At 40.7% G+C, this 22,862-nt stretch overlaps 1 protein-coding gene across 1 annotated transcript in view; it reads left to right on the top strand.

Annotated features, from left to right (window-relative positions):
- Window positions 1-22,862, top strand: part of ulk2 (unc-51 like autophagy activating kinase 2) — a 32,043-nt gene that overhangs the window by 6,439 nt on the left and 2,742 nt on the right. Inside the window, exons 4-26 of the mRNA XM_072393174.1 lie at window positions 4,418-4,450; window positions 7,797-7,833; window positions 9,366-9,539; window positions 10,068-10,141; window positions 11,445-11,546; window positions 11,630-11,688; window positions 12,352-12,434; window positions 12,561-12,611; window positions 12,714-12,802; window positions 13,257-13,425; window positions 14,186-14,243; window positions 17,530-17,679; window positions 18,681-18,826; window positions 18,917-18,997; window positions 19,572-19,840; window positions 19,937-20,115; window positions 20,557-20,666; window positions 20,870-20,998; window positions 21,126-21,367; window positions 21,506-21,684; window positions 21,829-21,947; window positions 22,099-22,256; window positions 22,653-22,788. Coding sequence (XP_072249275.1) covers window positions 4,418-4,450; window positions 7,797-7,833; window positions 9,366-9,539; window positions 10,068-10,141; window positions 11,445-11,546; window positions 11,630-11,688; window positions 12,352-12,434; window positions 12,561-12,611; window positions 12,714-12,802; window positions 13,257-13,425; window positions 14,186-14,243; window positions 17,530-17,679; window positions 18,681-18,826; window positions 18,917-18,997; window positions 19,572-19,840; window positions 19,937-20,115; window positions 20,557-20,666; window positions 20,870-20,998; window positions 21,126-21,367; window positions 21,506-21,684; window positions 21,829-21,947; window positions 22,099-22,256; window positions 22,653-22,788 — 2,827 coding nt within the window. The remainder of the gene's footprint in view (window positions 1-4,417; window positions 4,451-7,796; window positions 7,834-9,365; window positions 9,540-10,067; window positions 10,142-11,444; window positions 11,547-11,629; window positions 11,689-12,351; window positions 12,435-12,560; window positions 12,612-12,713; window positions 12,803-13,256; window positions 13,426-14,185; window positions 14,244-17,529; window positions 17,680-18,680; window positions 18,827-18,916; window positions 18,998-19,571; window positions 19,841-19,936; window positions 20,116-20,556; window positions 20,667-20,869; window positions 20,999-21,125; window positions 21,368-21,505; window positions 21,685-21,828; window positions 21,948-22,098; window positions 22,257-22,652; window positions 22,789-22,862) is intronic.

Below are 22,862 nucleotides of genomic sequence, written 5' to 3' on the forward strand. Positions count from 1 at the left end.
TGCCAGTCACTTATACTAATTTTTAGATGTAGACCTGTGTTTTGGACCTTTTTTCAGTAGCTACAGTTTAATGCTGCAGTTCTGCCCCTCTGCAGCCGCACTGGCCTTGCAGTGGCAGTGTCCATTAAAATCGCCTGTTGTCTGTCCATTTTGACATGCACAAAACTTGCCGAAAGTAGTGTTATAACAGGTGGCGACAGTTCGTTTTCCACTGTTTTATAATCATAATGATGCAGTGATTCAAGCAGAGTAGATGGCAAAAATTATGCATCAGTCACTTTTACTTTTTTCTAATTAAGTTTTACTATATGTAACTCAGAAAAGATGAAGGCATTGAACAGTTTTAGTTAAACGTTTGTGCGCCTAACCTGTCCCAGACAACAGATCAATGTACGTAAAAGCAGTGCCTGTTGACCAATGATTTACTTAGAAAATGACATAATGTGTCATTATGTCATCCCATCCCAAGAAGACCATGCAGCTTTGTGTGCAGACACACTCTTCTCTCTCGAGATAGAGAAGGTTGACTAAATCGATATGAGCTATAGATTTCTGTAGGAGAGGAATGTTTATGTAAAACGGACCAATTACAGCTCTGATGCCTCGTACTTGTTGACCTTATGACAGATCTGTTACTAATGCTTAACACAGTCATAATTGCAGCTGAAAGCATAAAGCTAAATGTTCTTAAATGCCTCAACACTACAATTCAAACTCTTTCACTGACTAGAATTCATTGTTAGATGCAATTGTCTCATTTGATGATATTTGAATGATATTGATATGCCACAAGTTTAGAATTGTTATGGTTTTCTATTTGGGATTTATAAGATTATATCATTCAGTTAATTTCAATCAGTTCTTGTGAGAAGTAACCAGCATTAGTCCTCTCCTCAGTTTCGGAATGGTCATCTAGTGTCAACACTGCTGCTTTTGTGATTTTTGTGTTCATAGGTTGAAAAATGAATCCCTGAAGCTCACACTTTCTTTTCACACTGCTTCTCTATATACCAGCACTAAATAGACTAGACACCATTGTGTTGGTTTTCACACTACACAAACACAGAGTAGTCTGTCTAAATCCCTTTGTATGATTGATTGGAAGTCACACTGGACTGTGTTTGTGTTAGTTGTGGAATGCAGTGCTTAAAAAAGTACCTGTAAAAATATAGTGAGCTTGGATACAAAACTACTCTCTATTAAAGGGTCACTATACTGTGGCCAACCCAGCTTCACTGACGTGGCAAAACTTGTACTTGATGTCAAGTCGGTGGAGTCTGGGTCATCAATAAAACTGCTGAACAGAAGAACAGGTCAAATAACCAACCTTGAGTTATGCTCCATAACCAGCTTGGCAACATAAGCATATGAAAGGTAATGTGCTCCAGATATAAGAATCATGGCACACTGGCAGCATAAACTCTTAAATGACCTCTGAAATCAATATCCTCACTCAAACTACAGCAGTAAACCTGTATTGTAGAATTACGACAAAGTATGTGGATCTCGGACCTTAAAATCAGACATTGACCTTAAATATAAAGTGAACAAAATGATTGGCTTTGTTGTAATTTTGCATTTTTTCCGTAATGTTTACTCCATCTCGACAGATGTCGTTCATTAGCATGCAGCTCATTGGCTTCCACGTGGTTGTGCTCAGCAGCTTAATCTTTATCGGACTTGTTCGTGGTGGTAAAATTGAAATCTCTGAATGATTCTTAGAATTATGGAAAATGTTTTTTTTTTTTGTTAACTGTACATGTAAAATAAGTTTGTGGTTAGATTTATACATTAAGTAGCACTTTGTTTGTTGATCCAGAATCCATAAAAATACTCAACAAGGACATGAAGAAAGCAGTTAATGTAACGGCAGATAAGGAACTGAGGTTTGTTTAGGATGTGTTGTGATTAGTTGGCCAGCCTTCATGAGAGCATACAGAGCCTGTATGGAACATTGTGTTCCCCCCCGCCCCCCTTGAGCTCAGTGGGTTTTCCTAGAAAGCATGTGCCTGTGTACATTCCTTTAGAGAGCTTTGCTTTCCAGACATTTAACTGTGTGGAACAGGCACTGCTCACTGAGCCACATGAACTCTCCCACTCACCTGCACTTTATCATGTGCTTGGTGCATGACATGTTGGATCACCACATAAGCTTGAGTAAAGACACTCACATGATCTTTAGTGCACGTGTGTTTCCTGCATAAGAAGTCGTGTCTGGAGGAAAAGGCTGTTGACTTGAAATGTGGAAGGATTTGTGTAATTCACTGTTTTGGACCTTCACATTAGATCACTGAGCTCTTTATGCGTAATGAATGTGGATTACAAACATATTTTTATACCAAATTATTCCTGCTCAGAAATGTTATCGTCTTCTTCTCCTTATCTGTGAGTCAGTCACACGGCTGTCCACAGATGTTCCTGACCTTTTGTCCGGGGCACATGCAGCGGTTTTTTTTCTCTTGCTGCTCTCACTGACACAGTCACCATTGTGTGACGGTGTTACTCCCCAGGATTACACTTGTGTGACATAGATGCACTAACTCTACAAATGCCTAATCTGCCACTTCCCTAATGCGCACACACACATCATCAACTCCACCCTCTGCTGTTTTGCTGTTTCCCATCCCCCACATTGTTACATAACCCTCAACTCTCGGAGCTGGAGTGTGACGCAATGACTGAGCTTCCAGCACATTGTTGTTGTGGCTGACATTGACTTTTGGCAGTCCAAAGTGTTTTTGTGTGTGTGCCACCTGTTTTTTGGGGTCAGTTTTGATCCCATGAATACTAACTGCTGTCAACTTTCCATGCAGACTGCAGGATTTGAACCGTTACATGACTGTGACCATGTTGTGATGACAGAGGGGCTATTTATATCACAGTTGTTTGGGAATATTTTGTCCCAGAAGATTGGAGTCCTGCCCTCAAAAGTCAACAAGCCATTGATGTCCAAAGATCACTTGTTTGTAATCTCCGATGTGGCCACTATGTGAACAGTACCTTCCAGAAAACATATATTGATTTACATAATCCCAGCAGCCGTCTCTTTCATAACTGTTAGCTGCTTCTTCCTTTAAACACCCCCAAACAAAGATTGCCCTATGAACAGCTGGTACCACCTGCTTCTTGACTTTATTTTGCTCCTTAGCATTGAAGCAACTGCAGCAGCCAGGAGGGAACAAGTTAAAGTGACAAACCACACTGAGGGAAATGCACAGCCTCTTAAAAGTAGCCTCAGTTCCTGCTATTTGTTCACTTCAGTTTTCTTTGACATTAATTTGCAAATGCAAAGCTTGGGATTGTGCAGGTGTTCTTCAGTGGTTGTGGTAAGTCACCAGTAGCATGTAGATCAGTTTGTGTTCTGAGGCGGGACGTCTTGTGGTGACTGCCATCCTTCACCCTCTACCCATCCCCCTCCTTTCTGATTGTGGTGCAGGAGGCTTAGCACACTTAAATATTCTCTCACGCATACAGTTTCAATGGATATTGGTGGCCCAACCCCCACTACTACCTACCCTACATGGAGGAATCTCTGAATGGCACTGAAAAGCATTCTGAGCTTCTTCAGAACCATACTGCATAAACGATCCCGATAGGGCTCGGATCAGATTTTAGTTTACTTACAAAGTGAACAATGATCACCTTTAGTTGTTGTGTCCTACTAAGTGGGTATGCTTAATAAAACTCGGTTACATAAATTTTTTGGTCATTTGTTGCCTGAATCTGAACTGTTTTAATACTATGACTCATTTGGACCCTATTCCCTTTTTTTCCCCTCATCTTGTTAGCAAACAAACTACAGAGCCCTTGTTTTTAACTTGTTAAATTAAGAACATTTAAAGGTTGCTGCAAATTGTTATTGGATTTTTTGTTAACAACAGAATGTGTCTGGTAGAGAACTTTTCTTTAACAGCTAAATTACCAATAAGAGTCGTTCATTTGGGCCTGAATGTTTAATCATTAGCTTCCTTGCTACTACTTTCATTGTTGTACACTTCATAAAGTAAAGAGACGGTCTTTACATAAAGTTTGTTTGTGTAAACACTGAACTTATTTGAATATTGAGGCTTAATATGATTTTTTCCCCTCCTCATCCCCTCTAAACCCTACTCTTATTTTGTCAATAATGGCAACATATCCACATTTTTCTGTCATCTGGAATTGTGCAACGACCTACAGTAACCACTACAAAACTTTAGTAAAAAATACACAGAGTACACAATTAATTAAAGGCAATACTCTAATTAGTATTATATTTAAGAATAGTATATAGTACTTCTAGTATATAAACTATAAATAGTAGACGCTGGTACTGTGTACTTTTTCCAGTGGCTTCTGTCATGTTTGTGTGATGGAGCTGACAGCTGCTTCAGGATAAATGGCTTCTCTTACTGATTCTGCATCTCCTCTCTTCCAGGAAACTCCGAACTCTGTTTTCCTGGTTATGGAGGTAAGTATAGAAACATGCATGTCTGGATATTTCATGTGTCGCATCTTATGCAATATTAGTTTTCACTTTAGAAGTACTTGAAGCATTTATTATGAAGTAATTGTTTTATCCCAACACTGGTCGTCTTCGTGTGTCCTTTTTGGGAACTTTAAACTCCACCACTGTCCTACTGTCCAGATATCCTCTGTTTACCTCTTTAAATCTTTAAATCTGGCATCCCTCTTAACTTTCTGCACTCTTCATTCAACGCTCTCAGCTGACTGCAGAATGGGAAAATAACAATTACTGCACCTCAGGTCACTTATTGAAAATGCACGATTCTTCTTTAGTAGGTATTTTACCTCCCAAAAGCTGTTGCTTAAAATCTTGTTTTGGCTCAATTTGAGACTCAGACTTCACTCAGTGGGGTTACATGGCACTGTAAAAATTGGTTTAATGTCTAAATTACAATAAGACTGAGTTATTAAGTTCATGTATACACCTTAGTTTGACTAAAAATTGGACCGGATCGGGGTACTCTCAGTCGGATTAAGACCCTGAGATAACTCTGTTGATAGTTGCACTAAACGTGCACGTAGACGGTGAAGCACGTGGTGAATTGGACTTTGCGTTCTGCGCATGCTCAAGATTTTTTCCCGGGGTCGTGACCCGGAAGTCGAAGGAGACGATATTAGTGTTGTTGTGGCCGTTGTGCATCATGTCTGTGCCATAACCAGCTCATCACAAACGAAATGTAGAGGGACGTAGCTTCATCTTGCTCTGCGTTCGCCATCTTTCTCGAATTCCTGAAGTTGTTGTTGTTGGTGGTGAAGACGTCAACAGGAAGTGGCTCTATAACCTCTAGTTGAAATGGGCACAGCGCCACCTATCGTCCCAGGGTAAGATATGTTTTGTGCCTATAGCCGCATTCGAACAGAGGCGTTTTAAGAACGCATTTCTAAGAACTGTCCACCTCGAATTTAGTTCTATGAACTGCCCTTCCCCAGGGGAACTGTTTCATTTTGCATTCGCACATGAGTCGGGGCCCTTGACAGGGACTGATGTGACGCAGCCGTCCGCGTCAGTGACTTGTTACTTTAGCGCCACTCAACAACAGAACAAAACAAAACCCACGAAAAGTAGAGGAGAAAAGGAGAGAATTGACAACTTATCGGCGCGAAAATTTTAATATTCCGCTGCGATCCTTCAAAACCTCTCTGAATTTCTTCTGAGGCGTAGATGGCCAGAAGAGCTTTTACTTCTTCATCGGTCCATTTATCAGTGGCTCTGTCCATTGTTTGTCTTCGTAGCTGCAAAGGTAGTTTTTAAAAATGACAGGGCCACAAGAAGCGGAAATCTGACAAGGGGCGTAGCTACCAGCTACCAAACACCTACGTCATACGTGTTCCTATGGAACCCAGAAAAGACCCTGCCTCGGAGAAGGAGCTAAAATGGTTAGAGGAACTGAGGGCCGTGGTCCCTAGTTCCTGTATGTCCGAATGCGCTATAAAAGGTTATAGGAACTGCAAAAGGTTCCTACGGTGGGAATGCGCCTAATCATTCCATTTATTCACCGCCATGTATACTTGGATAATTGCCCTTGCCTAAAGCATAATCCAAGTATAGCTATAATGGAATTAATCTCATCATGTAGACCCACTGAGTGTATGCTGCTTTGAAAAAGCCCCCCAGCCCTGAACAAGCTTGGTCTGCTTTGCTCTTTGTGCTCCAAAGTATATTTAAAGGCAACTTGTGTTTGCATTGAGAAGAACTGTCTTCACAGCAAAGTAAAACCACTAACCAAAATGTGTACAATCTAACTAGCACCAAACTGCTTGCAAGGCAGGCTGAGTTCAGTCAGATTAAATGTATAGTTGAGTCAAGCTGCAGTCACAGCTCAACTTGGCTATTTAACTGGACCACTGTCCTTGTTCCTTTTTACACGCACTTCTCCAGAATTGTGTGCCATATGGCTAATTGATTTGAAGTAATTAACATCAAATATTATGTTGTTTTCAGAGCAGCAGGAGTGTGATTTAACCCATCAAAACAGCAGCGGAGTAATATATGTAATGATATTGCGTTATTACAATACTAATAATAATTAACTTTTAATACAACTTTTAAAATCAACTCGCTTTCTGTACAAATTTCATTTTCAGGATCCATGCGTTACAGAGATTACAAAAATGATCAATCCATAGATCAGAAATGCTTGATGCAAAATGACTACAATATTGACTTTGACTAAAAAAAATCTAACATAACGGACACAAAGTTTTAACTACAACTCCACATCTGAGCATGGATTCCAGCTGTGTGGATGAATTACAGCAGTTCTTTTAACTCTCTGCTCTTTACTTTAAGTTTGTAAAAAGAAAAGTCTCACTTCTCTCTGATTCTGTTGGTACAGTTCGAGTTGGAGCAGCTTGTTGCCATTAAGGTGCTTTTTTCTGCTCAGTTGGGGCGTAACTGAAGCAGTCACATGTCCGTTACATGTCTGATGACATCACGTACTTACCTTCTATCAGAACATATCATTGTGTAATTTTAGCTCAGCTGCGGCTCATGTCTACAGCATTTTTGAGCCATATATGTGTTACTGTATACTAGAATATAGGCAAAGTTCCAGTAATGTGGTTCTCATTTGGTAAAGCTCTCTGTTTCTGTTGTCAAAGGAACGCGTCCAAACAGTGACTGAGACGCTGCCCATTAAGGATTCAAATGAATCAGTAGTCATTTTGTAAGCCACTTCCTACCTGCTTCTATGCTTAAACCCTGTTTCTTTAAAAATTCTGATGTTATCTGACAAAATCCTGTACCGTAAATGCTGCTAAAGACAATGGCTAAGGTGTGGTTGTGGATATATTTGCATGCAATGTCGTCACTCAGAAAGACGGAAGCAGGTGGATGTCTTTTTCTTTAAATATATTATATGAAAGTAGCTACCTTGCGAGCTCTCTGCAACATGTGACCAGCAGCTTTGATCGTATGCTCACATGCCAGGGCTTTGTTTTAGTGGTGCCTAGAATTCTCATCAGGACTTTAGCTTGTGGTTGTCATCATGAACACCTATTTGTCCACGAGAAGCTCTCAGAATAGGGGGAAAAGCAAAGACTGCTTTGTATTTCCTCGTCCACTTTCAAAGTTCACCTTCTTTGAACATCACTACTGACTCTACTGTCTGTTCTTCTTATTGCTCTTGAGAACTCGGAACCTTTCAGCACATTAATTGTTGAGCTTAGAATTTGAACACTTAGTAATAGAAATGCATGCGAAGAGGCACGAACCTCTTGCCTCTCTGCTTGACATTGTTGAACTTGTATATTAATTGTTGTTGATGGTGATTGTTTGTCTCCACACACAGTACTGCAATGGAGGTGATCTTGCCGACTATCTGCAAGGTAAGCATCAGACACACATCTGTCACACACACACTCACATGTGCACTTTCACACAGATTATCGTTCATAAAGTAAACTTATTAATGCTGCAGAGGAAGAACAGCCATGTGACTGCAAATGTAGGTGTGGGGAATGTGTATATTATGGTGTATTTATCATCTCTGAGTGATGACTACTGTGTAGAATATTACAAGCCTGCATAACATGGGGGATGTTAAAGAGCATGTTTGTATGTGTTAGGCTAAATGTTCTCTACGTGTGTGAGTGTGAATCACTGCAGCTTTGTACAAAGGGTTCCTTTTCTTCTTTGTTCTGGTGAGCACACTGTTTGTCATTGTGATAGTTTATTAAAAAGTCATCCTTTCTGGTTGTAGAGTCAGCTTGAGATTTTATGACTCAAATGACATTTTGAAATGCTAGTTAGAAGTTCTGCTTTACATCGCTCAGATACTTTAGGAAGAATGATGAAACTCACTCGTCTTCTACACTCCAACAGTCCCAAATAGAGTTGTCTGTATTTTATCAGTGACACAATATCTCACTGTGACGAGTGGGATCTGAAGTTGGAAGTTAGAGGACTTTTCATTTACATATCACTGCTGTTCCTTAGTGATATTTTTTCATATTGATAGATTTTCCTTCAACTATCTGTGTAAATAAGATTTAAGTTGTGTTTTTGTGAAATAGAAATTTCACACTAAATCTAAACTAACTAAACTTAAGTCAGGATTTCCATACTCCCAGAGATTTTTGGTCACTGACTTTTCTTTTTAACTGCATCATGTCCTGTGACTAACATTAAAACTTCCGAGTTTTAGGGAGAGCTCAGATGAGTATGTTTGTGTACATAGTTCAAACTGTCAAAGTGTCGTAGTTTTCATTGTCTTTGCATACTGAACAATTTGGTAAGTGGCAGTTTGCATCTCTTAGATAACTGCATGTGTCTACACCTGTGCTCCATAAAAATGCTGATCGTGTTTTCCTGGAGCTGCTCCTTTATCACTGTACTTTTGCTGGGTGACCCTGTCCCACTTGTCCATATTTACAGTTTACGATCACGGTCAGACTATGTGTCGTGCTAGTCAAGGAGTTTGTTGAACCCCTTATGAATCAGGCTTATCTCACTACCACAACTAAACAGGACCTTGATTGCCTCAGTTTACATACTTTACATCAGGATTATTATTATAACATGCTAACTGCGAGCCCTAACCAGCTGAGGCTAATAAACACCTTTGTGGTAGGTCAGAGTGTTACAGCCTTGACTTTTGTATTGTGTGTGGACCAAATGAATAAATCATTTGCACGCTTCATTTGCAAATTGAAACACTGGAATGAAACCCACAGGCAAAGCATAAAGCACCTATTCAGGGACTTGAATGGAGAAAAGTTTAATTTTGATTAATTTATTTAAAGAGGATTTATTTAAAGAAACAGGCCTTTGATCCCTGCAAGTAAAAGTTTTAAGCTGTTTTCTTCAGCATTCACAAACAGAAATGAATATCTTTTGTGCCTTTTTTTTTTTTCTTTAGCTAAGGGGACATTGAGAGAAGACACACTTAGGATTTTCCTTCAGCAGATTGCTGCTGCCATGCGCATCCTAAACAGCAAAGGAATCATCCACCGCGACCTCAAACCACAGAACATACTGCTGTCATATGTGGGTCGCAAGAAGTCCAACATCAGTGGCGTCCGCATCAAAATAGGTAGAAGACAAAAATACGTTGTTTTTTTTTTTTTCTTACATTAGAATACGTTGATTATTCTAAAACTTATATAATCGTATAGATAGAGTTTAATGACCTGTCATAACCCTTAGGCAGTAGCCAGAGGGATGAGGTAAAGCAATTGGTTGTGATGGAACTTCTCATTTAAGTTGTGTAGATTGCAGTTGGTCCTACTTTTTAATTCAGGTACCAAAATGATGAGATTTTTTTTCCAGTGAAATTCTTTATTTTTTTCAGAAGCAGACAGACAGGTTTACCGTCAGTCCAACAGCTGCCTTTCTCAAACTTGAAATAGATCATTTTTGCATCAGGAATGTTGGAATTGATACATTTCTAAAATGGTTGCCATTGTAATCTACTACTATCTTAGCCTTGTGTGCCACTAGTTTATCTATATGTTATTGTTCCAAGTGTTTATCTCCTACTCGGGGTCCAACAATAGTGGTTTATGTCACTTGTGCTAACTTTTGTGTACTCACTGGTTTGTTTTATTCTTTTGTCCTGCAGCTGACTTTGGCTTTGCACGATACCTTCAGAGCAACATGATGGCAGCCACACTGTGTGGGTCACCTATGTACATGGTCAGTGTGTTTGAATGTCTGTTTTGAGTCAGTCTAGCGCTGCAATAAATGTATAACTCCACCCCCTCAATGCTAGCTTGAGCTGAAGATTAGTCATAGACAAAGATTCAATCTACTCATCTTTACACAGGATTGTAAAATTACATTGTTGCATATGTAGCCCTTTTATGTCGCCTACAAAAAACAGATACATGTAATACTGTTTTGCCAGATGAGAGTAGTGTGAACAGGCTGTGCATGGCGTGGACATTTTCTTTTGGTACCCTTTTGGCTCTGTGTGGACTTCTGGGCTTACTGATAGCACTGCAGCTCTGTGAATCTTTGCACTGAGAGAGAGTCCTGCAGAACTTCTGTTCATATAAACAGTTTGTATTGATGGTTGATGCTTTATCAACTAAGAGTAAGTTGGTCTGAGGAATGCCAACAGAGCAAAATGTGGATGTGGGAAGGCTTTTTGTAGCCAGGAATGTCCAGGGGGTTTCTTCCTTTTGAAAATGGGAGAAAAGATTCTGAAGTAGTTTTTTTTCTTTTCTTAAATCTCTATTTCCAATAAACAATAATCAGGATACTTTGTTGACACCTGACACTGAAACACTTCTCGTAGTGCATTTTAAAAACAACCTAAAGGAATATGAAAAACTCTTGTGAATTTACTGGCAAAACAACATAATGGATATGTTAACATCAGAAACCTGGCATCTGGTTTGCTCTGTTTATCACACTGTGTGTGTGTGTGTGTGAGCTGCTTCATCAGCTGGTTTATTTAAGGATTTCCTGAGAGTATTCAAGTGAAAAAATGGTCATGATGCATGTTATTTCTAGAAATGGTCATGTCAGTGTATGAAATAATGTGCATTGTAGTGTAGCTACACTCTATAAGTTGCTCATACAGAGATTTACTGTTTTCATTTTGACTCGGGTTTGAATGTTTATAATGCACTCTACTGTGTTTTTTATGAACAGCCACAGTGGCACTGCTGCATATTCGCATGGGAAAATCATTGCACTGGTCAAAAAAAGGGCACACCTCCTGAAGATTTTCCTTTTAATGCTACAAACAATAAAACCTTGTCTTTGGAACAGGGCCAAAAACCACGGGTACATGAGCATTGCAGAATTAATAACATATGGGAGATATTAGGCTGAAACTTGGAGGACAAATTCTGGGAACATGGCAGACTTCCTTTAACTTGTTAGAAAAGGATGTAATATGAGCCTTTTGACATAAGTCATTGTACTTTTTCAGCAACGTGTTATATTTTTCTCTATTTTGTATCTTAACTAGTGATCTTTCCTCTCTCAGGCCCCAGAGGTCATCATGTCCCAGAACTATGACGCCAAGGCTGACCTGTGGAGCATAGGAACGGTTATATATCAGTGTCTGGTTGGCAAGCCACCCTTCCAGGTTAATTTAGTGTCCTACAAACAGTTAACAAATGAGTTTGTGTGAGATGCGTGTCAATGCATGTAATTTCATTCTATTTACAGGCCAACAGTCCACAAGATTTGAGGATGTTTTATGAGAAGAACAAGAATCTCCAACCTGTGTAAGTCACCTTTCTTGTAAGATGCAATTAGGAGTGTCCTATCGTCACAACTCGTCTCAACATCATCCTCTGCTTGCATCTACTGTTCTTAGCTAGGTATGGTGTGTGAGATGGAAATGTTGGTCTGTCAGTTGTTCATTTGGCTTGCTATGAAATGTGGTGACATTCATTCTTCCTGGTAAGGAATCCTGACGGCGCTACTGATGACTTGAATTTATTTTTAGCCTCTCGTGACACTGAAATTTCTCTTATGTAGTAAATATCTTAAAAACCGTTTGATGGATTGTGTTGAAAATTGGTATAGATATCGATGGCTTAATCTAAATAAGAGAAAAGTGGGCATGCTTAAAAGTGACTGCCCAAGTGCGAAATGTTGTTTTTAGATAAAATTCCTAACATTGTATACATGCATACCCGATGCAAGTGAACTTTTTCATTTTGAGTCTTCCTGTATGATTACATTTAGCTCAAAGCAACAGTGCAATAGTGTCACGACATAGCTGTATCATGACATAGTCTGTCTGTGTTGTCTTTAGATGTTTGTTTAGTACTGTGCCTCACCGGCGTTTCATTCCAGGACCTGCCATGCCCCCTATTTTAATTTGGTTGTTTTGCACACTTTACTCACACCCTAAACAAGCTGTTGATGTTCCCACTATGCAGAATCCCAAGGGAGACGTCCCCACAACTTAGTGACCTTTTGCTTGGGCTGCTGCAGAGGAATCAGAAAGACAGGATGGACTTTAGTGAGTGTTTACAGTATTGTTTTGGTAAATTGTTAATGTTAAATAGTAAAAGTTCACAGAAAAAGAAAAGAAAGTTTAAAAACTGCTCTCTATGCAGTTTCTGTAACATCACCCTCCTATCTGCAGACACATTTTTCAGCCATCCTTTCTTGGAGCCATTGTCCACCATTAAGAAATGTAAGTATAAAAGACTCATTCCTAAGCGACACACCCTACCGTAGTACACTTTCTCATCATCCAGCGTGAAACTGTGATTAAGGATGAACTTTTTTCCCTCAGCATGTCCGGTGCCAGTCCCTAGTGCCTCCAATGCTGTGACGGACAGCTCCTGTGGCAGCTCCCCATGCATCCGCTACAGCTCTCCCCCTGTGAGTTTGATAGAACTTAATACATTCTTATGTAAAAGGGATTACACTTACACAAGTAAGGTAGTAAAATATTAACCATGGTTCCCTGGTGTTATGCTCCATTGTGCCTGCTGGCTGCTTTCATTACAAACGGTTACTCTACACAGGGAGAGAAAAAACAAAACTATATTCACATATTCCATGATTCTGCTGGTCAGGATCTATTAACTTTGACTATGACTACTAGTGTAAGTGCTACTACTATTGCATTACTGCCAGTTGTATCATCTGGCGTTACAGCAGAGGTGTGAGCAGGTGTGAGCACTTCCACAGTTACATCTTACAGTGTGCTCTGTAAGAATGTATTTGAATAAATTTGACATTCTGAAAGATCATTCAGTAATTTATTTTTTTTTTAACCCTTCTCCACTGTCTTTATCTGTCTGTCTGTCTGTCTGTATATCTGTGAACACAGTCTCTCCCGGACATGCAGACTCTAGCTGAAGATGGTCTGTCATCTCCTCCGCCTGGTCCACCCAACTTTCTGCAGCTGTCCAAAGAGTCTGCTGGAAGCACCAGCAGTAAGAACTCCTCCTGTGACACTGATGATTTTGTCCTGGTGCCTCACCTCTCTACTGACAGCTGTAAGTGTCAAAGCATGCAACTCGAACTAGTTTTCTCCACATTCACTGAAATGACTCGCCTAAAAACTTGTGATTGACATTAGCTTCAGGGTTTCTTAACAGATGACTGCTTTTGTGGGGAATGCTAGACTTTTGCCTGTTGAAATAAGCTATATTACTATTATATTTTCATATCAGCTGCTATTGAGATATACAGTGTTATATTGTAAATCAAATCTCAATTTATGTCAAATTAAATCCACCCGAAAGTTAGAAAATTATTTATTTATGCATTCATTGGCACAAGATACAAATATGATTATTATTTAACTTAAAACTATGAGCTGTTCTGTGTCTGAGTTAACTGAACTGATTTTCGTTTACCTCCTTATCTTATCAGCACATAGTATGAATTATTGAATGGTACATTTACTACCTGCTGGAGATATCCACAGCACACATACCATGTTCCACCAAATCCACAGCTAGTAAATTGGACAGCTGCTAACCATCGCAGGCTGGAACTGTAGACATAATTGTATAAACGGTCAGAACACACACTTGCCCTCTTGGCTAGTAAAATGAACCCTAATGCTGAACACCTGCTTGAACACACACTTCCATAGTCCACAAACAAGGGACAGTGCAATTGGCAGGAGATGGTGTAGATTGATTGAGAGTGTTAGGTGGCATTGCAGGAGACCTGTTATCAGCTAATAACTACTGATTTGTAAAACGGGGAAGGATGCTACACCCTCATAATTGTTTTGTTCCTCCATAGATGACCAGCCAGTGGGTGCAGGTCATCGGCCATCCAACGAGTTTCTTATTTGTGGAGGGTAAGCACTGTTTGAACTTAATTGCTAGTTAAAACAGAAAGAGAAATAGACTGTAAAGCTTTTTTGTTATTTTCTTTTTATAAGAAGTTTAATCTGTAAAACTGGAGTCATGTACAACAGTACAGGTTTGGGGGCATTAGTTATCACATTACTTCAACTCGTACACAGGGTGGCAGAGCATCCACTACTCGGATGTATTTAGGGTGTATTTTGTTAAAGTTTGTACTGCTGTTTCCAAATTCTGACTGTTTTAGACATCTGCAATTTCATGGCCATAAGTGACTTAATGTGACAGAAACAGGCCTGTAAAGATGTCTCAGAATGTCACACGTTGTACATATCTAATTTAAAAAGATAAATGGATGAAAATATAGTAAGTAAAAAAAAAAAATCATTAACCAAAACATTAGTTTATGTGTTTAGATAACTCCAGTAATGTTCCATTTTTATCATTTTTCTAAAGAAGCAGTTTGTTGAAAATATATTTAAAAGTTTCCTGACTTGCATGTGATTTTATAGAAACTGCATCCTAAAAAACATTAATTCAAGCATGTGTACAAACATTAAATGTTATCCTGGTTCCTTTGTGAGTGGTTATATTGTCCTCAGGGCTTAACTTCCAACCTCCCTACATCTAAACTTAGCATTTTCTGTGACTGGTGCCTGAACTGTAATTATTTCTACACAGCCTAGCACCACTGACTCATCAGACACCGTTCATGGAGCCTAAACTGAGTGTTATCAGTGTAATGGATGGGCGACATGATGCCATCAGATTGCATTTCACATTCAGCCATAAGGTCATTATCTATTCTTGAGGAATGTTTGTGTCCATGAAGCTTCCTTTGTTTCTTTGTCACTATTTCTGGCTACATCACATATGTGCTGTTCATTTGTCATGAGTGAGCCCGCAATCAAATGTGATGATCAGCGAGTAATGACTCAGACACTGAGCCAAACAACAAGGTGGAGCTGTGCTAAAAACAGCACCTGATCAGCAGAGTGCTGTGTGGATAAGAATAGCTTCACACAGTGGCTGCTGTTATTGGGACTTGGCTGTGTTCTTAAATATCTGTATTTAAAGATGCTCACGAGTACCGGAGCTGCATTATTTTAACACATCTCATTAAAGGTTTAAATCCAATTCGTTGACTTTTCACTTCATAATTAAGAATGACCTCCCTGCTGTTCCATGGCTTGTGAATAAGTAACTCCATTAAGAAAGGTTTATTGATGTCAAAGTGAAATTCAATAATTGGTCTAAAAACTGCACTGTAGATCTTCTTTTCTCTGATTTCTCCTCCCTTTGTTAGAGGAAGAACAAGGCTAGCCTTATTCTATGTGTTCCTAACAGCCTCCAGAACTTATAGAAACACTAAAATCAGCAAGTTAAATTCACTTCAGTTGTTTTTGGAGCTCCAGCTCAAAACGTGTAGTTTCAATGCACTTGTAACAGAGGAGAAATCATATATATGTGTACACATAATTACATAATTTAGTTCAATCCTATTCATTATAATCCAATTAATTTTAATTTAAATAGGTCAAAATATTTAGTAAAATTCACCCTAGTTATGCAGTATATAGTTCATATAATAGAATGAATCATTTTCCTGCTATTCTGGACAGCTTTGATGAGAAGTCGTTGATAATATGCAGGCCCTGATAAAAGTTTCGATGTAAATGTTATTACATAACTCTAAGTTAGTGACTGTTTTTTCCCCTCTGTTGTCTCTCACTCTTTGTTCTTTGTGTAACAACCTGCATCCAGACACTGCTTCACACTGCTTGCATCTCCCTCCTTTCTTGTTTGCATGTATAAATAGCCTGAAGCAAATCTGCTCTTTTCTCTCCGTATGGTTTTTGTTCAGCATACTCTTCTCCTATGATGTTGTTTAGTGTGTCTCTTCCCACTCTAGCCATGCACACTGCTCGATTTGTTCCCTCTCTCTCCTGTTCACTGTGCTGTTTAATATAACAGTAATGCCTCACTTCTTACATAAATTAGGTAAACTTTGACACTCGAAAAATAATGTATTAGTCTGTTCTTTACAGGACTTCCCTTTTGAAATTTATAGACCGCAGTAGGGCTCCATAAAACCTCCTAAATCATTGGCTTGTTTATCTTCTGTGCACAGTGTTTCCTAAATTGTTTGAGAGAAAAAAAGAGGGTGCGAGAGGAAGGGAGCGTAGAGTTGAGGGTATGGAGCAAGATGTTAGGAGAGAGATTATTATAAAGAAAGCTTAGATGAGGGGAAAGAAAGACCGAGCAAGAGAGAAGCAGCAAGTTTTGGAGGCTGGATCCCATCCCTTTCTACTAAGTTACTTGGTTAAAAAACAGATCAGCAGACAGGCAGCTGACTTCAAGAATTATTCTTCTCTTTCCTTTTTTTATTCTCTTGTCTTTGTTTTCCTTTTTAGCAAGGGAACAACAGCACACAACATCCCTCTCCATTATCAGCCTCAGCTAGGATCAATCATGCTTTTAGAAACCTGGAGAAAATAAGACTTTATCAGCCATGTTGTGATTGATGTTAAACGTGAACAAAGATGGCACATCGTGTCTCAGAACTGCAGAAATCTCACAAAGCAACTGCTCTTCCAGTCTTTGTCTGGACTAGTCTCGTCTGTCACATGTCCTCCTCTCCCTGTCAGCCCCTCCCAGCCTTTGGATATCACTGCTTGCTAACTGCTACGGCTCTCCAACCACCACTTTTTTTTTTTTTTTTTTTCCTAAATGTTGTTATCATTCTATACGTTTGCAAAGGTCCTTTATTGGTAACTTGATCATGGCTGTATGTTCAGAACATTGTGTCTCTTTGGGAATTGCAAAACAATGCAAATGAGTACTGCCTCTTTGCACTTCCCCTCCTGTGTGGGATGAACACGGAGGCCCCGTCTAACACGTGCCTTTGGCCACCCCCCCACCCTCTTGTCCTGCCCTCAGCTCAATAAGCTTGAAGCTGATTTGCCGTCCTTCAGTGTTTACATGCATGTCCAGCCCCCTTTTTTTCCCTCCTGACTCTGCTTGTGTGATTAACCAGCCTAAACTTAGGTTCGACAGTCTGCCTCCACATCGTGTAAACAAAGAAACCGTGGAAACAACGTTTCAGCATTTTTTTACTTGTCCTGCCTCGTGTTCAACTTCCCATAGCAGCAGTTGCGTTTTGAAGCTTTAGGTGACTATGGGTGTTGAGGCCCCTGAAGAAGTCCTGAAGATATGGAAGCAGCAGCAGCTTAGAGCGGGATGGCTAACTGCACTCCTTTCCCCTTTTTCCTCCTCCAGTCAGCCACAGCCCACCCAGGGACACACTCCCATGGTGTCCCCACGGGCCGAGACTACTCCCATCCCTGTGCCCACGCAGGTTCGCAACTACCAGCGCATCAAGCAGAACCTCTCCAGCAGCCCAACCACCACACTCTACAGCTCCCCCAGGTAAAAGAAATCTACTTTCTTTCAGAGTGAAGCAGCACTTTTTCATATCAGCTTGGGACTAATGCTTAACTCATCACAAATACATTTTCAAGCTGGGTAATGATCACCATAAAGTTTCACTGACATTACATCAGCAAGATACATACTTGAGCTTGTGGCTTCCCAAACGGTTGGCGTGAGAGAGAGTTGGCGGTTTAATTAGCAAACAAAGCAGATGAAAAGGGAAGGATGCCACCTTTTTACACAGGAAGAGTAACGCTGTCTGAAAAGGAGAAGAGCAGAGATGATGAAGGCGTTAATGAATCATACGCTTAGCTGATGTGTTGATGATCATCCCAGCTGTGGGATTGTTTTTATCTGGTGAATTCTTTGCTTTGCTTTGAAGCTTTTTTTTTTTTTTTTTTTTTTTTCAATTCAGCAATTTGATATCAAACAAGCTAATTAAAGTGTAAATCTGAATGTACTTTGATTCAGATGTGTGATTTTTCTGTGTACATACTATCCACTTTCCTTTTACCTGATGATGTTAACAAAATGAGTTTTATTTGTGAGGTAGCACTTAAAATTTGATCGTTAGTTTTATTAGCATTGAGTTTTCCACGTGCAACCACAAGCAACATGACCTACATTACTGTAGTTCTTTCACTCATTCCTCTGAATGTTTGTACCACTTGTTTAAACCACAAAAGCAAGAAAAGGCCTCTCGTGAGTAAACATTGGTGTAAAAGTACAAGATTTCTAAAGAATTGCCCTTGATGAAGAAAAGCATTGTTCATATTTGTTAGGTCCTCTATGGTTGAAGCTATGTTCCATGTAAGAACACTAAATGAATAACTCACCTTTTAAAGAAATCCTTATCCTCTGCAGCTGATGTGTAATTTTTTGTTCCTCAAATGCAAATGAGACCTCAGATGATTTTTTTATTTCGTTCTTGTTCATTCCTGGACTCTTTGGATTAGTCTTCATGCAAACTTTTTGTGATGCACTTTTGTGTTCTCTAGGTCAGGAACAGTGAGGCGTTCCAACACCAGTCCTATGGGGTTTCCAAAAATGGGCTCGGGGTCTCCCAGCTCTGCAGATGTCCCTCAGACGGTGGGCCGTCGCCTCTCTACAGGGAGTTCTCGGCCCTACTCCCCCTCACCCCTTGGTAAGATTGCATTCACGCATGTCTCCAAGTAAACTGTACATTTAAAAACTACTTTGCTTGAAGGGAAAAAATCCTGTTTGTGTTTTTTAGTGGGCACTATTCCTGAGCAGCTAGGTCAGTGCTGCTGTCACATGCAGAACCAGGAGGCTCGCAGCCGCAGCTCCTCAGGAGGTCAGTACACTGGTGAATGTGCACATCTGGGTAACAGTGAGTAATTTGCTCATTCACTTAGATAAGATTTCATGTCAGTGGTCTGGAATTTGGGCTGTTGAAACGGTAAATGATGAATAGTTTATAATAAAGAAATATGGAGCATACATTCCTGGACAGTTCAGAATAATGTGCTTTGCTGTTACATTAGGCAGAATTGGCAGTAACTGCAGTCATGGAAACCATTTTTCCTTCGTCTTTCTTTTTCTATATATATTTTTTTTGTAATATTCATTTTCATGAATCAAGATCTTTCAAAATCTCTGATTAGAAGATGTCAAACAACATCTTCACTGTTCTTCATTTTTGTTGTCGTGGCGACTTTGTTTTCTTTTAAACAGCGAAACTACATTAAACTTTCTGAAATGATGATAAAGATGGATTATAGCTGAGAAACAGCTATAACCTGCCTGTAAGAACTGAAAAACGTGTATGGTTGCTTGGTTAGTTCTCTACATATGGATGATTGATTATGGAAGTTTATTTTGACTGTAGAGATCAAGCGATTCTAATCCAATCCTTCTTGCTTCCTTAGGTTCCCCCACCCCACCCTCTCAGCTTCTTGGGGCTCGGCTCCAGAGCGCACCTACCCTGACAGATTTCTATCAGACGAGACAGAAGCTCCACAAGCAGCTGTCGGATCCTGTGCAGCCTTCATCCCCCTCCTCTTGCAGTCACTCTCCTCAGTTTGGCCGCCCAGCCAATCTCGGCTCCTCCCCCACCAAGCTGCTGGGCTCCTCCCCTCGCACATCCGACTGGCTGCAAAAGTCCCCACTGCCCACCATTATTGGTTCCCCTACCAAGGTGGGACTAGTTCTTATGTGGTTTGAACACGACTTTTGCCAATTTCAACTGAATCATTAGTTGTTAAAGTTGCCTTGTTCAATTGTTTCCATCCAGCCTATTTCGGCACCTTTCAAGATTCCCAAAACACAGGCCTCCTGTAATTTGATGGCACTGGCAGACAGCCCACTTCCCACCAAGACCCTGACAGAGACCCGGGATATCTGTGCCCTCCATAGCAGTCCATACCTGTCTGGACGGGCCTCTGCCCCAGAGGGCAGCCGGACCTTTGGCAGGTAGGATTCACAACTCATCCTCTGTATGTTTGCTTCTTTTTGCAATGCTAGTTCTGAACATTTTAAGACTCCTCTGTGTCATTATGGTCCACCCATGGTATGATAGATACTATGCTGCTCAGTTGTTTGGACACATTTCTTGATCAATGCACAACTGACTCCACCTGTGCAGTGATGAGTCCTATAACCTGAATAAGATAAATTGTGATTTTATGTTCTTTGTTCTGTTAAGTTCTTTGATGCATGTATTATTTACTTGCTGTTTTATTTGCACACTCCTCAAATATGTGGTGAAATGTAAACATTGTTTGAATGCTGTCCTTCTGAAGGTGAATAACAAGTACCTGTGTAATACTTTGAGGTCACATGGTAAAACGAAAGAAAAGGACATCAGTTTGTCTACTGTTGACCTCTGCTGACGTCATCTATGGTTGCTCACAGGTCTGTCAGCACAGGTCGTCTATCTGAACAACCAATCAGAATAACTTTGGGTGGACAGGCCTACCAGGGAAGCACTGACAGCCTGAACACTGAGCGACCCATGGATACAGGTGTGGATATGCTTCTGCACATAGGCTTAACATCTACCACTGCCTGGTTTGCCTTAGATCAGTGATTTGGCTTGTATATTAAATTGCTAATGTCTTGCTTGAACATATCAAATCTACAGTACATACTTTGTATCATTTGTAATATTTTGTGGTCAGTATTTGAAAGACATGAGCTACATGTCCCCCTCCTGAATCCCCTGCAGCACCCAGCATGCTGGCTCAGGGTGGCTCTGCAAGTCCCCGTACTGTCCTATTCACTGTGGGTTCGCCACCCAGCAGCAGCACTCCCCCTACCTGCAGCCACCTAGGTACCCGACCACGCACCATCTCAGGTGAAGAACCCTCCACCTAAGCAAAGCTAGTCTGCAAGCAAAGGTGTGTTTTGAGTAAGGTTATTTATTAGGAGTATCACTAAACCCACTTCTCCTCTTCCCTCCTCTTTCTTTGTTCTCCTCAAAGTGGGTTCCAACAGTTCAGCCGGCTCCTTGTGCTCAACCAGTGGTCGGGTCTATGTTGGTTCTCCCCCAGGCATGACCATAGGCACTTCTCCTCCAGGAAGTTTTGGGTCTGGGCAGGTTGCTCCTGGGACAGAGGGAGGACCTAGCAACCTGCGCTATGTCCCGTATGGTACCTCTCCTCCCAGCTTGGAGGGTTTCATTACCTTCGAAGCCCCAGAGCTGCCTGAGGAGACCTTGATGGAGGTAAGACGGATGGGATCTACCACCTTTTTGTACCTCTTTTTGCCACTATTTCTTTTGGACATTAACATGACATTAAACTGTTTGTGGACTTTTCCCCTGCTTCATGATTTAAATGTAACTTTTTATCTCTTTGTCCAGCGTGAGCATACGGACACCCTGATGCACCTACGGATGATGCTTTCATTCACCGACTGCGTCCTGGAGATGGCTGCAGTTCGAGCAGGGGGGGCAGAGCTTGGTGTGTCGGCTGCTTCTATATACCCTGCTCAAGACAGTGTGGTTGTGGACCAGATCAGCCAGCTCAGCAAAGAGTGGGGGTAAGGAAAATAAGTTTTGACTGACTTGATGGTTTTATAAACTCATTTAATTAATCTCACTCGGTGTGAAAAAGGACATTTTTGTGCTGTGGCTCAGCTGCAGTCCTTTTGTTTTACATAGTATGACTGTGCTGCCCCCTACAGGCAGGTGGAACAGTTGGTGCTCTACATGAAGGCAGCTCAACTCCTTGCTTCCTCACTTCATCTTGCAAAGGCTCAGATCAAATCCGCCAAACTCAATCCCTCCACTGCTGTAAAACAGGGTAAGCATATTTCCCTCTTTCCCTTTGTTTGCTTAACTTTATCCAATGTGTTAAATTAGGAAATGGTTGGTTAGAAAGGAGAAAACTATTTATTTGCTCTATTAAACAGCAAACATAGATAAATCAAAAATCTCTCCCTTCATTCTCACAGTGGTGAAGAGTCTAAACGAGCGCTACAAAAGCTGCATCTCCCTCTGTCGGCAGCTGACTGACAAACTCAACCACTTCTTCTCTGATAAGCAGCGCTTTGTGGATGAGATCAACAGCGTCACTGCAGAGAAGCTGATCTACAATCATGCAGTGGAGATTGTGAGTCACACATGAATTATGGCAGTCATGATCCAAATCTTCAAATAAAACTTTGTACCAGAGGTTAGACTCTGTGGGTCATCCAGTAACCGGAAGGTCGAATCCCCACTCTCGCCACTCAAAAGACTGGTGAAACGGACAGTTGGAGGGATGTCAGCACACCTCCCTGCCACGGCTGAGGTGCCCTTGAGCAAGGCACCATACCCCCATGCTCCCTGGGCGCTGTGAATGGCTGCTCCAGTGTATAGCATGTGTCTGTGTGTGACCCCGTGCATGTGTTCAACCGTGTGTTCAGCAGGTGCCACCCTGGATGGGTTAAATGCGGAGGAGAAATTTCGTGCATTTCCCTGTACATGACATTAAATCTGATCTTAATCTAGTCTGTTTGTCTGTCAGGTTCAGTCGGCAGCTCTGGATGAGATGTTCAAGCAAACAGAGGACATAGCCTACCGCTACAGCAAGGCCTCTATGCTGTTGGACGGCCTGTCAAAGATCCTACAAGATCCCACTGATATTGAGAACGTGATTAAATGTGAGGACACACAGACTCACACACTGAAATTTATGACAGAAGCATTTAAAGCTGTGTGACCTTTTCATTTTTTA

Source organism: Leuresthes tenuis, unplaced genomic scaffold (assembly GCF_036924035.1).
Source record: "Leuresthes tenuis unplaced genomic scaffold, fLeuTen1.0.hap1 SCAF_9, whole genome shotgun sequence".
NCBI lineage: Eukaryota > Metazoa > Chordata > Actinopteri > Atheriniformes > Atherinopsidae > Leuresthes > Leuresthes tenuis.